General features: G+C 47.0%; 1 protein-coding gene across 2 annotated transcripts in view; it reads left to right on the forward strand.

Annotated features, from left to right (window-relative positions):
• Positions 1–17,483, forward strand: part of LOC144506288 (claudin-24-like) — a 79,492-nt gene extending 62,009 nt beyond the window's left edge. For both annotated transcript variants that reach the window (XM_078232174.1, XM_078232176.1), the window contains exon 2: positions 16,426–17,483. In XM_078232174.1, the coding sequence (XP_078088300.1) occupies positions 16,426–17,305 (880 nt within the window). In that variant the 3' untranslated portion in view covers positions 17,306–17,483. The remainder of the gene's footprint in view (positions 1–16,425) is intronic.
• Positions 17,484–17,809: the final 326 nt, after the last annotated feature.

Raw genomic sequence — 17,809 nt, forward strand, 5'->3', positions numbered from 1 at the left:
ATACACTCTCTGTCTATGCTCACAACACCAACCCCCCCCCCTGCCAACCCCACTACAGTTAGATGGATCCCCACATGTGAAGCTCCCCCTAGGCTGGCACAGCAAGGTTGGCAGTGCCAACGTGTGCCAGGGACCAGTGCCGGGGCGTGCCCCCCACCCCCGGGGGCTTGCCCCTCATCCCCTCCCCAGGGCCTTTGCGCCCCTGGAATGGAATGCCCTCGGCAGATTCACACCTGGGTGAACCTGTTGTAAACCTCGCTGACGCAACGTCACGTTGGCAAGGTGTGAAAGTTTAGAGGTTAGTGGGGATGGGGGGGGGGGTGGGGATTATCTGGCGGGGGGGGTCTTTAATTAGATTTAAATTTATTAAAATATGTTGAAATCAGGGGTGTGAACTGATTACATCACTGGCGGGGGCAGGGAGGGTGGGGGCAGGGGGGGTACGGGGGGGGGCGCGGGCAGCGATATTCAGAGGTTGCGATTTCGCCAGCTAGATTTGTGATTTCTCGGCAATGCTGGATCTTGATCCCCGATCCCCCCACACCCCTGGTGATCTTGCGGACAGAGAGTGTGGGCTCAAGATCCCGCCCTAATGTGTTCCACAAGTAAAGCACTATACCCAAACGGGTGGATGTGACTGACTGATAATGTGCTAATGAGAGTGAATCCTACCATTAGTGCATTTAGAAACATAGAAAAACTACAGCACAAACAGGCCCTTCGGCCCCACAAGTTGTGCCGAACACATCCCTACCTTCTAGGCCTACCTATAACCCTCCATCCTATTACGCTCCATGTACTCATCCAGGAGTCCCTTAAAAGACCCTATTGAGTTGGCCTCCACTACCACTGACGGCAGCCGATTCCACTCGCCCACCACCCTCTGTGTGAAAAACTTCCCCCTAACATCTCCCCTGTACCTACCCCCCAGCACCTTAAACCTGTGTCCTCTTGTAGCAGCCATTTCCACCCTGGGAAAAAGCCTCTGAGAGTCCACCCGATCTATGCCTCTCAACATCTTATACACCTCTATTAGGTCTCCTCTCATCCTTCGTCTCTCCAAGGAGAAAAGACCGAGCTCCCTCAGCCTATCCTCATAAGGCATGCCACTCAATCCAGGCAACATCCTTGTAAATCTCCTCTGCACCCTTTCAATCTTTTCCACATCCTTCCTATAGTGAGGCGACCAGAACTGAGCACAGTACTCCAAGTGGGGTCTGACGAGGGTCTTATATAGTTGCATCATTATCCCCGGACTCCTAAACTCAATCCCTCGATTGATAAAGGCCAGCACACCATACGCCTTCTTAACCACCTCCTCCACCTGCGGGGCCAATTTTAGAGTCCTATTTGCGTCAATATATTTATTTATATAAAAATTATTTGGAAGTCCTGTTTTTGGCCTGATTTGATTTATTATTGTCACATGTATTGGGATACAATGAAAAGTATTGTTTCTTGCGCACTATACAGACAACACATACCGTTCATAGAGAAGGAAAGGAGAGGGTGCAGAATGTAGTGTTACAGTCGTAGCTAGGGTGTAGATCCATTCAAAAGTTTGACAGCAGCAGGGAAGAAGCTGTTCTTGAGTTGGTCGGTACGTCACCTCAGACTTTTGTATCTTTTTCCCATACGGAAGAAGGTGGAAGAGAGAATGTCCGGGGTGCGTGGGGTCCTTAATTATGCTGGCTGCTTTGCCGAGGCAGCGGGAAGTGTAGACAGAGTCAATGGATGGGAGGCTGGTTTGCGAGATGGATTGGGCTACATTCACGACCTTTTGTAGTTTCTTGCGGTCTTGGGCAGAGCAGGAGCCCATACCAAGCTGTGATACAACCAGAAAGAATGCTTTCTATAGATCAGTCTTTATAATCCGCCATGACTACAAGGTGAGGTTTTGTGAAGAGGTATGCTTTGTGCGTTCCCCAGTTTATCATTTGGGAATACAGGAGTGTTGAATCAAGTGAATAGCAGTTAGCAGGGTTGAGTTCTGAAAACAAACATCTGCTTCCAATATCCTCTGGCAGAATGTCTTTCTTACCTAATATCAGACTGAGTTCGTTCACAGGCAGTGAATCAGAGGCTGAGGGCCAGGCTAACGGCCTGACAGGTTCAGTTCAGTTCTTGGAATTGAAGGACAATTTTTCAAGAATAAACTTTGGGAGATTAGAATTGCAATCTCCTGGATGACAATGCAATGTCCAGGTGCGGCCTGCTCAGACGATGCACTGTCCATAAGACCATAAGACATAGGAGTAGAATTTAGCCACTTGGCCCATCAAGTCTGCTCCGCCATTCAATCCTGGCTAATATTTTTCTCACCCCCATTCTCCTGCCTTTTCCCCATAACCCCTGATCCCCTTATTAATCAAGAACCTATCTCTGTCTTAAAGACACTCAATGACCTGGCCTCCACAGCCTTCTGCAGCAAAGAGTTCCACAGATTCACCATTCTCTGGCTGGAGAAATTCCTCCTCATCTCTGTTTTAAAGGATCGTCCCTTTAGTCTGAGGTTGTGCCCTCTGGATCTAGTTTTTCCTACTAGTGGAAACATCCTCTCCACGTCCACCCTATCCAGGCCTCGCAGTATCCTGTAAGTTTCAATAAGATCCCCCTCATCCTTCTAAACTCCAACAAGTACAGACCCAGAGTCCTCAACTGTTCCTCATACGGCAAGCTCTTCATTGCAGGGAACATTCTTGTGAACCTCCTCTGGACCCGTTCCAAGGCCAAGAGTAAATGTCAACAGAGGTCCCAAAGCCTCACACTCACATCTGCCTGTACAGAATTGTGCACAATGTTGCACTGACTGAATGTTTCAAATCACCTGTTCTGGTTTGAATTGGGATTGTCCAGACAACCAGGTGGCATGATGGCACAGTGGTTAGCACTGCTGTCTCTCAGCACCAGGGACCCGGGTTCGATTCCAGCCTTGGGTCACTGTCTATACGAAGTCTACACATTCTCCCTGTGTCTGTGTGGGTTTCCTATGGGTGCTCTGGTTTCCTCCCACAGTCCAAAGAAGTGCGGGTTAGGTGGATTGGCCTTGCTAAATTGCCCCTTTGTGTCAGGGGGACTAGCTAGGGTAAATGCATGAAGTTGTGACGGTGGGACTTGGGTGGGATTGTTGTTGGTGCAGACTCGATGGGCCGAATGGCTTCCTTCTGCACTGTAGGGACTCTATGATTATGGATGATCAAAAATCTTCTGAGGTAATTAAAAACTCGTTTGTGCTTCCCCATTTAACCTAATTTCAGACGATTGGCCAATTTAGATTGGCCATGCTAAATTGCCTCTTAATGTCCCAAAATGTGTAGGTTGGGGGGATTAGCCATGGTAAATGTGTGGGGTTGTGGTGAACCATAGATGGTTATCACTATGGGTACTTGTACATATGTTACTCTTGTTACTGTTGGGGTTAGGGTTTGGGGTGTTCCACCTGTTATTATTGTTTATGTGGTACACTCCGTTCGGCTCCGCCTTCTTACAGGAGTATAAAGGTCACTGCTACTTCCTAGACGCCCTTAGTCTGGGATAGTATTGTTAAGTAGTGTGCTCCAATCTTGTTGTGAATAAAAACCTTTATTCCCGGGTACGTCCTAGCCTCCCGTGTGAATCAATCGCGCATCAGGGGTTACAGGGATATGGTGGTGAGGTCCTAGCTAAGACACTCTGGCAGAGAATCAGTGCAGACTGGATGGGCCGAATGGCCTCCTTCTGCACTGTAGGGATTCTATAACTTCCACCTCACTGACTGATGAATGAGTAAGACGCTCTGTGGAGAATCTAGACACTCCAGCAATTGAAATGCTTCATTTACTTCAGAAATCTGTCTGGCACCACTGTAAACACCCGTAGCAAAAGAAATACGATTCACTTCACCCTCTCCAGAATTCAGTGCTGTCGTAAATTTCCAAATGAAACTATACAACTGCTTAGTATTTTCAAACTTTTACAGGAGTGTTTGAACAACTCATCAAACGCTGAGGATCATACCAAACTTGGGAGCATTGGGAGCTGTGAGAAGGACAATGTAGAGCTTCAAAAGGACATAGGCGAATGGGCGGAGAGGGGACAGATGACATTTAATGCAGGGAAGTGTGCAGTGATTTACTCTGGTAGAAAGAATGCAGACCAGCGATATTAAATAGCACGTACAACTCTAAAGGGAGTGGAGGGATCAGGATGTATCTGTGCATAAATGGCAGAACACATTGAGAAAGTTGTTATTAGGCAATACTCCACCCTGGGTTTTATCATTAAAGTTTATTTGTTTATTAGTCACAAGTAAGGCTTACATTAGCACTGCAATGAAGTTACTGTGAAATCCTCCTAGTCGCCACAGTCCGGCGCCTGTTCGGGTCAATGTACCTAACCAGTACGTCTTTCAGACTGTGGGAGGAAACCGGAGCACCCGGAGGAAACCCACGCAGACACGGGGAGACCGTGCAAACTCCACACTGACAGTAACCCAAGCCGGGAATTGAACCTGAGTCCCTGGCGCTGTGAGGCAGCAGTGCTAACCACTGGGGCATAGGGTACAAAAGGAGAAAGTTACGATAAACTTGTATAAAAGACTAGTTTGGCCTCAGCTACAGTATTGTGCCCAGTTCTCGGCTCCCACACTCTATGAAAGATGTGAAAGTATTCGAGAGGATGCTGAAAAGATTCATAAGAATGGATCCAAGGATGAGAAATTTCAATTATGTCGAAAGTTCGATTCCGGCCTCGGGTCACTGTCTGTGTGGAGTTTGCACATTCTCCCCGTGCAATGTGGAGAATGTGCACATTGCACGGGGCGTTTCCTCCGGGTGCTCTGGTTTCCTCCCATCCAAAGATCTGCGGGTTAGGTGGATTGGCCATGTTTCAATGCGTGGGGTTGTGGGGTTAGGGCGGGGGAGTGAACCTAGGTAGAGTGCTCCTTCGGAGACTCAATGGGCCGAATGGCCTCCTTCTGCACTGTAGGGATTCAATGGTTCACGAGGGGTCATAGGTTCAAGGTGAAGGGGGGGAGGTTTAACACAGATATCAGAAGGACATATTTTACACAGAGGGTGGTGGGGGCCTGGAATGCGCTGCCAGGCAAGGTGGTGGAGGCGGACGCACTGGGAACGTTTAAGACTTATCTAGACAGCCATATGAACGGAGTGGGAATGGAGGGATACAAAAGAATGGTCTAGTTTGGACCAGGGAGCGGCATGGGCTTGGAGGGCCGAAGGACCTGTTCCTGTGCTGTATTGTTCTTTGTTCTTTGGTTCAGTTGGGACTGTTTTCCTTGGAGGAGAGAAGGCTGAGAGGAGCTTTGACAGAGGCATTCAAAACCATGGACAGAGTGGATAGGGACAAACCGTTCCCAACCAGAGGGCACAGGTTTAATGTCATTGGCAAAAGAAGCACTGAAGGTATCAAGTGTGTGGTTAGGATTTAGTACACGCTGGCTGATAGTGTGGCGGAGGCAGGGGCAATCGAGACAATCAAGAGAAATTAGATTATTATCGGAAAAGGAAGTATATGCAGGGAAGAAGGCAGGGGAGTGGCTGCCTTCCCTGCGTGAAATGTTCCTTCAGAGAGCTAGGATGGGCCAAATGGTCTTCTGTGATCACATTTTAAGGACTCCCTTTTCTCAATGCATATCTCTCTCTCTCTTACCATGTCCGTGATCTATCATTATTAATTTAAAAAATGGATCTGCTCCACAAATATCATGGACGTGACCTTTGAGATAAGTGTCATTTGGTGAAATTTCTTTCACCTGTGTGGATTGGAATTGAGTTTTTTTTAAAGGTGTGATCTCTCAGAAGGCATTACACATCTTCTAAACTCCCCTTACAGTGCTGCCCAGATGCTGCAAATAAATCCAACAATCCTTCAATTCCTTATTTCAACAAGGAGTGAACAGAAATAGGATGTTGATAAGGAATACTGCAAAGATTCATGGAATCACAGAATCGTAACAGTGCAGGAGGAGGCCATTTGGCCCACTGTGTCTGTACTGTCTCTCCAAAAGAGCAATTCACTTAGTGCCATTCTATCACCATTTCCCCGGGATCCTGCACAGTCTCCCGCCATTTCCCTGGAATCCTGCACAATCCCCTGCCATTTCCCTGGAACTCTGCACAGTCTCCCGCCATTTCCCTGGAACTCTGCACAATCTCCCGCCATTTCCCCGGAATCCTGCACAGTCTCCCGCCATTTCCCTGGAACTCTGCACAATCTCCCGCCATTTCCCCGGAATACTGCACAGTCTCCTGCCATTTCCCTGGAACTCTGCACAATCTCCCGCCATTTCCACGGAATCCTGCACAATCTCCCGCCATTTCCCCGGAACTCTGCACAATCTCCCGCCATTTCCCCGGAACTCTGCACAATCTCCCGCCATTTCCCTCGAATCCTGCACAATCTCCCGCCGTTTCCCCAGAACTCTGCACGATCTTCCTTTTGGACAATGAATGCTTCAATTGAACCTGCCTTCAGCACACTCTCTGAATTCCAAACCCCAACCACTCGCTGTGTGAAAAATGTCACTTTTGGATATTGTACCAATTCTGTAAAACATGTACACTCTCATTCCCAATCCTTTCATCAGTGGAAACAATTTTTCCCTTACCACTCTGTCCAGACCCCTCACGATTTTGAATACTTCTCTATCAAATCTCCTCTCAGCCTCCTCTCCTCCAAGGAGATCAGTCCTACCTTCTCTCATCTATGTTCATTACTGAAGGTTCTCCTCCCTGGAACCATTCTTGTGGACCTTTCCTGCACTCTCTCCAATGCCTTCACATCCTTCCTAAAGTGTAGCACCCAGAACCAGATGCAATACTCTGGCTGAAGGTGAACCAATGTCTTACAGTTTTGAATAAGCTCCTTGCTCTTGTACTCCATGCTCTTATTAACAAAGCCGAGGATATGTATGAATTATTATCCACACTCCCAACCTGTCCTGTCACTTTCAATGACTTATGCACAAATACACCCATAAGACTATAAGACATAGGAGCAGAATTAGGCCACTTGGCCCATCGAGTCTGCTCTGCCATTCAATCATGGCTGATATTTTTCTCATCCCCATTCTCCTGCCTTTTCCCCATAACCCCTGTGATGCGCGATATAACACACGAGAGGCTGGATGTACTCGGGAAATAAAGGCTTTTATTGCCAACAATAACAGAGCTACTATATACAGTATACGATCCCAGACTAAAGGGTCACCAGGCAGAGCAGTGATCTTTATACCTCTCCCAGGAGGCGGAGCTGACTGGGGTGTACCATAAGGACTATATTAACAGGTAGAACAGCCCAACCCTAACCCCAACAGTAACATATATACAGACTCATGGTACTGGCCAGACCATGACTCAGCACTACCTGGTGGGAACCAACAATGGTTCACCACACCCTGATCCCCTTATTAATCAAGAACCTATCTATCTCTGTCTTAAAGACACTCAATGACCTGGCCTCCACAGCCTTCTGCAGCAAAGAGTTCCACAGATTCACCACTCTCTGGCTGAAGAAATTCCTCCTCATCTCTGTTTTAAAGGATCGTCCCTTTAGTTCTAGTTTTTCCTACTAGTGTAAACATCCTCTCCACGTCCACTCTATCCAGGCCTCGCGGTATCCTGTAAGTTTCAATAAGATCCCCCCTCATCCTTCTAAGCTCCAATGAGTACAGACCCAGAGTCCTCAACCGTTCCTCATACGACAAGCTCTTCATTCCAGGGATCGTTCTTGTGAACCTCCTCTAGACTCTTCACCCAGGTCCATCTGCTCCGCCAAGCCACATTACTGTCAGGGCCAAGAATCACCACAGAAATTCACTTCATATCTGAGGTGAGGAGAAATGTCTTTCACCCAGAGGGTGGTGAATGTGTGGAATTCACTACCACAGAAAATAATTGAGGCCAAAACGTCGTGTGATTTCAAGAAGAAATTAGATGTAGCTCTTGGGGCTAAAGAGATGAAGGGAAATGGGGGGAAGGCAGGTCAAGGTATTGAATTTCATGATCAGCCATGATCAAAATGAATGGTGGAGAAGAAGAGGCTCAAAGGGCCAAATGGCCTAGTCCTGCTTCTAGTTTCTACGGTTCTATGTTTCTATGATTGTACCAAAGGACTCATAGTTACAGCTATTGGCAGTGCACTTCGATGAAAGTTCATCAAAAGACCTCATTTATGGAATTTTTGTCAGAGTTACCAGAGCAGAGATGGAACAGCATCAAAAGAAGTTTACCTCATTCATCTCTATAAAGATTACAGTTCTGTCTATTGTGAGGCCGGGATACAATGATTTCATCCCGACAACAACTACCTCATCATTATAGTGTAAGAAAAGCTGTTTTTTCAAACAGCAGAACTGCTGGAAAAGGAAAGGCCAATGTTCACCTCGAGTTCGGCGACACGGTGGCACAGTGGTTAGCACTGCTGCCTCACAGCGCCAGGGACCCGGGTTCGATTCCAGCCACTTTCTGTGTGGAGTTTGTGCATTCTCCCCGTGTCTGCGTGGGTTTCCTCGAGTGATCCAGTTTCCTCCCACACTTCAAAGATGTGCGGGTTAGGTTGATTGGCCAAGATAAATTGTCCATTAGTGTCCGGGGGATTAGCTGGGGTAAATATGTGGGTTTATGGGGTTAGGGCCTGGGTGGGACTGTGGTCGGTACAGACTCGATGGGCCAAATGGCCTCCTTCTGCACTGCAGGGATTCTATGATACCATCCAGGTGGTTGCATGTTCCAACAATAGTGGAATTCTTGATTAATGAAGATATTCGATCTGCATCAATTAGTCCACAGTAGACCAGGACATGTGGAGGAAAACCCACAGTGGCGGAAAGTGTTATGATGAGAGGAATACTTTTCTCCACAGGCTACAATTCATAAGAGAGATTTTGAGCAGCATTCAATCCAGGTGGCACAGTGGTTAGCACTGCTGCCTCACAGCGCCAGGGACCCAGGTTCGATTCCCAGCTTGGGTCACTGTCTGTGTGAAGTCTGCACGTTCTCCCCGTGTCTGCGTGGGTTTCCTCCAGGTGCTCCAGTTTCCTCCCACATTCTGAAAGACGTGCTGGGTAGGTACATTGACCCGAACAGGAGCCGGAATCATAGAATCATAGAATCATAGAAACCCTACAGTGCAGAAGGAGGCCACTCGGCCTATCGAGTCTGCACCGACCACAATCCCACCCAGGCCCCACCCCCACATATTTACCTACGCATCCCAGGACACTAAGGGGAAATTTTTTAACCTGGCCAATCAACCTAACCCGCACATCTTTGGACTGTGGGAGGAAACCGGAGCACCCGGAGGAAACCCGCGCAGACACGAGGAGAATGTGCAAACTCCACACAGACAGTGACCTGAGCCGGGAATCGAACCCGGGACCCTGGAGCTGTGAAGCAGCAGTGCTAACCACTGTGCTACCGTGCCGCCCGGAGTGTGGCGACTTGGGGAATTTCGTAGTAACTTCATTGCAGTGTTAATGTAAGCCTTACTTGTGACTAATAAATAAACTTTACTTTGATATTGGGCAGTGGTTGCTACTCCAAAAGAATAAAGAGCAACACTATTTCTGAGAAGTATTTTCAAGGGCCTTGCTGCTTGTTAACAGATGCATCTATTCAGAAGGCCAAACAAATGTGTCTATCTAAAGCCGACATTTCACTGAGTGTGTATCAAGGCCCTTTGGTAAAACTGAAGTCAATACGGATTGAGTGAAAACATTCAACTGACTGGGATCATGCCAAGCATGAAGAAAGATGGATGCGCATGATGGAGGTTCAGGAAGTTGCTGCAGGAGTTCCTCAATGAATCTCCATCTATATCATAACTTACTCAGTTAATGGTAGGGCGTTGGGGAGAGTTACAGAACAAAGAGATCTAGGGGTACATGTTCATAGCTCCTTGAAAGTGGAGTCACAGGTGGACAGAGTGGTGAAGAAGGCATTCGGCATGCTTGGTTTCGTCGGTCAGAACATTGAATACAGGAGTTGGGATGTCTTGTTGAAGTTGTACAAGACATTGGTAAGGCCACACTTGGAATACTGTGTGCAATTCTGGTCACCCTATTATAGAAAGGATATTATTAAACTAGAAAGAGTGCAGAAAAGATTTATTAAGATGCTACCGGGACTTGATGGATTGAGTTATAAGGAGAGGCTGGATAGACAGGGACTTTTTTCTCTGGAGCGTAGGAGGCTGAGGGGTGACCTTATAGAGGTCTATAAAATAATGAGGGGCATAGACAAGGTAGATAGTCAATATCTTTTCCCAAAGGTAGGGGAGTCTAAAACTAGAGGGCATAGGTTTAAGGTGAGAGGGGAACATAGAACATAGAACATAGAACAGTACAGCACAGAACAGGCCCTTCGCCCCACGATGTTGTGCCGAGCTTTATCTGAAACCAAGATCAAGCTATCCCACTCCCTATCATCCTGGTGTGCTCCATGTGCCTATCCAATAACCGCTTAAATGTTCCTAAAGTGTCTGACTCCACTATCACTGCAGGCAGTCCATTCCACACCCCAACCACTCTCTGCGTAAAGAATACAAAAGTGTCCAGAGGGGCAGTTTTTTCACACAGAGGGTGGTGAGTGTCTGGAACAAGCTGCCAGAGGTAGTAGTAGAGGCGGGTACAATTTTATCTTTTAAAAAGCATTTAGGTAGTTACATGGGTACGATGGGTATAGAGGGATATGGGCCAAATGCAGGCAATTGGGATTAGCTGAGGGGTTTAAAACAAAAAAAAGGGCAGCATGGACAAGTTGGGCCAAAGGGCCTGTTTCCATGCTGTAAACCTCTATGATTCTATAAGGTCAAAAGTGGGGATGTTCGCTGATGACTGCATAGTACTCAGTTCGATTCACAATTCATTCAATACTGGAGCAATCTGTGTCCCACATACAGCAAGATCTGGACAATATCCAGATTGGGCTAATAAATGCTAAGGAAATTCGCACCATTCTACTGCCAGGCATTAATTATCTCTGAGATGAGAGAATCTAAACACCTCTTCTTGACATTCAATGGCAATGAGAAGCAAGGGAAGGTAATACCATGATGGTACCACTAGGCGATGGCCTCGTGGTATTATCGCTAGATGTTCATCCAGAAATTCAGCTAATGTTCTGGGGACCCGGTTTTGAATCCTGCCACGGCAGATGGTGGAGTTTGAATTCAATAGGAAGTATCTAGAATTAAGAATGTACTGATGACCGTTGTCGATTGTCGGAAAAACCCATCTGGTTCACTAGTGCCCTTTAGGGAAGGAAATCAGCCATCCTTACTTGGTCTGGCCTACATGTGACTCCAAAGCCACAGCAATGCGGTTGACTCTCAACTGTCCTCGGGCAATCAGGATGGGCAATAAATGTTGGCCAGGCAGCAACGCCCATGTCCCACGAATGAATTTTTAAAAAAATTTACCATCGCTGACACAAGAAGCCAAGGAATACAAGCACTTCGAACCTTCCCCGCCATTCAATATAATCATGGCTGATCTATATCGGCCTCAACTCCTTTTCTGTGTCACTCCCCCATCGCCCCCTATTCCTCAACCTATCAAATATTTATCCACCTACACTTTAAATACTTCTAAGGATCCAGCCTTCGCCACTCTGTGGAGCAGAGAATTCCAGAGATTCACCACCCACTGTAAGAAGAAATGTCTACACTCTTCAGTTTTAAATCACCGGCCCCTTTATCTTGTAGCTATGTCCCCTTGTTTGAGACTCTCCCACTAATGAAGACTCCACCATTATCAACATCCTGGAGTTTGCCATTGATCAGGAACTCATATAGGCCAGGAATATTAAACTTAAATCAAGCCAAGGATAGAGATATAAGGGGTGTGTAGGCTAAGGTAGGTTGAAAAAATGATTAAAAGCTGCGAGGGTTGATAGGCAATGGTGAAAATTTAAAGAAGTATTTTATCATTCTCAACGAGTATACATTCCACTGAGAAAGAAAACCTCCATGAAAAATTCATGGATAATTAAAGAAGCTATGTCTATAATAGATTAAAGGAAGAGTCTGATAACAATGCTCTGAACAGCAATACAAGCCTGAGGATTTAGAAACAGTGATGTGGAGGTGCCGGCGTTGGACTGGGGTGGGCACAGTAAGAAGCCTCACAACATCAGGTTAAAGTCCAACAGATCTATTTGGAATCACGAGCTTTCGGAGCGCTGCTCCTTCAGATGAAGGGACTCTAAAAGCTCATGATTCCAAATGAACCTGTTGATCTTTAACCTGATTTAGAAACCATCACAAGATGACCCCAAAAAACTGATAAAGAAGGAAACAATAGAACATGAGAACATAGAACATAGAACATAGAACTGTACAGCACAGAACAGGCCCTTCGGCCCACGATGTTGTGCAATAAACTCACAAACTATAAAAAACAGATTGGAAACGTTTCTATAAGTTCTATAATGTATTATCTCCAAACTTACAGATGATACAAAGTTGGGTGGGAGGATGAGCTGTGAGGAGGTTGCAGAGAAGGAAGAGGGTAGCAAAAGTAAACATTGATCGAGGCAGAATATATTAGAATGGGATTGAGGGAATGATAGAGATCGTTACATAAATATTTTTCATTCGTCTCTAGAAAATTAGATAGTAGTGAGGAACTAGGGGTCCAATGAGAGTGAATAATTTAAAGTAATTAATAAAAGTAAATTAATAATAAAAGAAATTAATAGGACCAAAAGCCAACTTATCCCCAGGACACTTGATGAATTGCCACATAAAAAGTTGTTACACAAGATAAAGGTTAATTGTTCTGACGGTTATATATTAGCAGGATAATGGACAGAAAAGAGAATAAGTGGGACATTCTCAGGTTGAAAGACTCTTGGGATGCTTAAGTATCAGTGCTGGGGCCTCAATCATTTTCCAATGCAATGTACTCAGCCCAGGCTTGTTAACAACACAAAGCTAGGGTGCAAAATTAAGTTGGCAACATCTTACCAGCCCCATGTTACTGACCAAAGTCCACACCACCACCCAACCCTCTCCTTAATCCCCAAGAACTGACGCTCACCCCATTCTCGGCCTCGGCGCTCCTTCACTGTCGATCCACCATAGCAACAGGACATTACCCAGAATGCAACGGTGGCACAAAGCCCAGGAAACTCACAGCTGCTCCACCATTGACTTTCAGATGCAAATGAGGTCAGTGGGTGGTTCGCGAGGAAACTCAAAAAATGTGAAGGAACTCGAGGGAACTTTCGAACATTACAAAAAGGACAGAAAGAAATTCTGCCTGGAATATTTTCTTTGTGATGTATACACACTGAATCCATTCCCCCTTCTACCATGTTAAATTCATCTTCACAACCTGAATGAAGGCGTTTTATCCATTATCCCTCATACACCATAGTCCCTTGCTGCTAGGACAGTCTAATGTTCTGACAGTTTGTCCGAATGCTTGCAGCTTAATAAAGATGTTCCTCCTCGAGATGTTTGAGTCCTGCTGCTAGTCCACTGGCTAACATCAATTTTTTTAAAAATCAACCTTCACTAAGGTAATGTCTTGAGATGGATAGAAAGCTGGTTAGCAGATAGGAAGCAAAGAGTTGGCATAAATGGGTCTTTTTCTGATTGGCAGTCAGTGACTAGTGGGGTCCCACAGGGATCTGTGCTGGGACCCCAATTGTTCACGTTATATATTAATGATTTGGAAGAGGGAACTGAATGTATTATCTCCAAACTTACAGATGATACAAAGTTGGGTGGGAGGGTGAGCTGTGAGGAGGATGCAGAGATGCTTCAGCATGATTTGGACAGGCTGAGTGTGTGGGCATCTGCATGGCAGATGCTGTATAATGTGGATAAATGTGAGGTTATTCACTTTGGTAGCAATAATAGGAAGACAGATTATTACTTGAATGGGTGTAAATTGAGAGGGTGGATAATCAACGAGACCTTGGAGTCCACGTGCATCAGTCACTGAAAGTAAGGGCGCAGGTACAGCAGGCAGTAAAGAAGGCAAATGGTATGTTGGCCTTTGTAGCGAGAGGATTTGAGTGTAGGGATCAGGATGCTTTGCTGCAATTGTGGTCAGGCCACACCTGGAGTATTGTGTGTAGTTTTGGTGTCCTTATCTGAGGAAGGATGTCCTTGCTATAGAGGGGGTACAGCAAAGGTTTACCAGACTGATTCCTGGGATGGCAGGTCTGTCACATGAGGAGAGACTAAGTCGGTTAGGATTATATTAATTGGCGGTGAGGAGAAATTTCTTCACCCAGAGGGTGGTGAATGTGTGGAATTCATTACCACAGAATGTAGTTGAGGCCAAAATGTTGTGTGATTTCAAGAAGAAATTAGATATAGCTCTTGGGGCTAAAAGGATCAAGGGATATGGAGGGGAAAGGGGGGAATCAGGATATTGAATTCAATGATCAGCCAAGATCAAGATGAATGGCGATGGAGCAGGCTCGAAGGGCCGAATGGCCTACTCCTGCTTCTAGTTTCTATGTTTCTATAATTATTTCTTGGTCGCCCCCGTCAATCTGCTATCCAATTAAAATGGCTTCCAATAAGGTTCTCATCCTCTTTCGAGGCAGCCATCTTTTCAACTTCTTTCCTTTTACTGATCAGAATGGCTGCAGATTAAGAAAAAGTTTGCATTTATATAGCTCCCTACCTGACCTCAGGATGCCGCAGAGTGCTTTGTAGCCAATGGGGCACTTTTAATGTGTAGACATCGGCGGGACTCTGACTTAGAGGCATTCAGTCATAACCCAATCTTCACACCATTGGCTCCTCAACCATGCACATACACCAAACCTGTGGTTTCTCTGAAAGACGTGCTGGTTAGGTTGATTGGCCAGGTTAAATTGACCCTTAGTGTCAGGGGATTAGTGGGGTAAATACTTGGAGTTACGGGGATCGGGCCTGGGTGGGATTGTTGTCAGTGCAGGCTCGATGGGCCGAATGGCCCCTTTTTGCACTGTAAAGATTCTATGATCATCTCTTTTGGATTGTGTGTCCATCCCCATGAATGATAATATAAATATTAGACAGCAGACCACAGCTCTTGTTTAAATAGTGCTACAGGATTTTTTATGTCTGCTTGAGAGGGCTGATGGGGCCTTGATACAACAGCTAATTCCAAAGACAGCAGCTCTGACGCTGCAGAACTCCCTCAGTACTGCGCTGAAGTTCAGCCTGGGCTAGGGGCTGGAGTGAGGCTCAAAGCTAAGGCTTCCTGGCTCCGAAATGAGATGTATTAAGCTGCAAAGAGGGTGTAAAGGCAACCCCAGTCCAGCAACAGTCTGAAAGACGTGCTGGTTAGGGTGCATTGACCTGAACAGGCACCGGAGTGCGGCGACTAGGAGGATTTCACAGTAACTTCATTGCAGTGTTAATGTAAGCCTTACTTGTGACTGATAAATAAACTTTTTTCTCAGGGTCATTTTGACCAATGCCAAACTGAACTCAAATTCTCATTTAGGACTGACCCACCCTGGATGACTTGTGTGGCTGTGTAACTACTTTGATACTGTACCCTTCAGGCAATGATCGCAGTTGTAATGGCAGGAAATTATTCACTCTGTGCCCCAGGGATACTTAGGCCAAAGCAGTGTTTCCATTCTGTCTATCTGACTGGTCCGAGGATCTCTGTGCATGCAATGTTGATGAATTCCATATTGGGCAACCTCATCAAGGGAGCCCAGAAAAATATACTTCCTAAGGTTGAAGAGCTTTACATTTTCACACCTTACATCGGCTAGAAGCTGGCGTCAGTGCAATTCTCTGACAGACCAATAGGACAGCCTCACAGAGCAGGAGAACTGCACAATACTGCATTCTTATAAGCCAATTAGAATTTTCCCTTGCAGTTCCCAATATTGGAAAATTTCACAACTGCACAAAACTAGTGCCACTCATTAATCTTAGGCAGTTACTTCAAGCGGCACGGTGGCACAGCGGTTAGCACTGCTGCCTCACAGCGCCAGGGACCCGGGTTCGATTCCCAGCTTGGGTCTGTGCGGGGTTTGCACGTTCTCCCCGTGTCTGCGTGGGTTTCCGCCGGGTGCTCCGGTTTCCTCCCACAGTCCAAAGGTATGTGGCTTAGGCAGATTGACCATGCTAAATTGCCCCTTAGCGTCTGGGCGGCACAGTGGTTGGCACTGCTGCCTCACAGTGCCAGGGACCCGGGTTCGATTCCCGGCTTGGGTCACTGTGTAGAGTTTGCACGTTCTCCCCGTGCCTGCGTGGGTTTCCTCCGGGCGCTCCGGTTTCCTCCCACAGTCTGAAAGACGTGCTGGTTAGGTGGATTGACCCGAACAGGCACCGGAGTGTGGCGACTAGGGGAATTTCACAGTGACTTCATTGCAGTGTTAATGTAAGCCTTACTTGTGACTAACAAATAGACCTTAATAAAGCAAACATTTGAAAACCAACATCTTTTCTTCATTCCAGGCTTTCAGCTTCGAGTGCTTCCGATCAGAGCGTCCCGTCCAAGTGCAGTCAAAGGAAACAAGAGCAGATGTCAAGAGACTCCAGCGACTTCAATCAATTTGCTCTGGTTGCTGTTTCGGAGCAGAGTAGGAAAGGTGCGACACGCGCACTTATTGAACCATGTGTCACAGAGAGCAGGCTCTCAGGAGCTGCCGAGGATATTGACACACCTCCAGGAATACAGGGCATCAGCAGGGTGAGGTCAGGACTGTGCATCTACCAACGTGTGGCCTTGTCTGTCTCGCTTCTGGGGTGGGTGTGCTCCGTGCTAGCGACGATGCTACAACAATGGCTGATCCTGAACTCCGACTTGGTGCAGACGGAGACATTCTCCATCGGGATCTGGGAGACGTGTGTTGCTCAGGACGATGGCCCAGTCCAGTGTAAGGGCTACGATAGCCTCCTTGGCCTGCCCGAGGACATTCAGCTGACCCGAATCCTCATGTGCGTCTCCATTGTGCTGGGCCTGCTGGGCCTGATCTTCTCCCTCTCCGGGGCGGCCTCCTTCACCTGCGTCAGTGACAGTGGCACCACCAAAGGGAGGCTGGCGGTCGGCGGGGGAGTCTTCTGCCTGCTGGCAGGAGTCACCACCTTCGCCCCCGTGACCTACATGGCCCATGTGACAGTGGTCAACTTCTGGAACGCGGCCCTCCCCAGTTTTGTCCCGCGGTGGGAGTTCGGCCCAGCTCTGTTTGTCGGCTGGGTGGGGGGCTTCCTCCTCCTTCTCGGGGGTCTCCTGCTAATCACTGCACAGTGCTGCTTCCGAAAATCCAAGGGCAACATCCAGCTGAGGCCGACAGTGGTGAAGGGAACCTCGTGGTACAAAACAGAGTACGTCTGATTCCAGATGTGGGGTACCAGAAATGGACTGCCTTTGATCTATGTTTCAATGGACATGAAGAATGCAGAGTTTACAAATCACTATCGTTTCCACACCTTCTGCAGTATAAACCTGTTTATTTCCCCCAACACATTAACCTATTTCAGTCACTTTCTGGACAGTTACAACACAGTATTGAGCAGAGGCTCAAGATTAGCACGGTGGCACAGTGGTTAGCACTGCTGCTTCACAGCTCCAGGGTCCCGGGTTCGATTCCCGGCTTGGGTCACTGTCTGTGTGGAGTTTGCACGTTGTCTGTGTGGGTTTCCTCCGGGTGCTCCGGTTTCCTCCCACAGTCCAAAGATGTGCGGGTTAGGTGGATTGGCCATGCTAAAAATTGCCCTTAGTGTCCTGAGATGCGTAGGTTAGAGGGATTAGTGGGTAAAATATGTAGGGATATGGGGGTAGGGCCTGGGTGGGATTGTGGTCAGTGCAGAGTCGATGGGCCGAATGGCCTCTTCCTGT

The sequence above is a fragment of the Mustelus asterias genome, chromosome 17, assembly GCF_964213995.1.
Source record: "Mustelus asterias chromosome 17, sMusAst1.hap1.1, whole genome shotgun sequence".
Classification (NCBI taxonomy): Eukaryota; Metazoa; Chordata; class Chondrichthyes; order Carcharhiniformes; family Triakidae; genus Mustelus; species Mustelus asterias.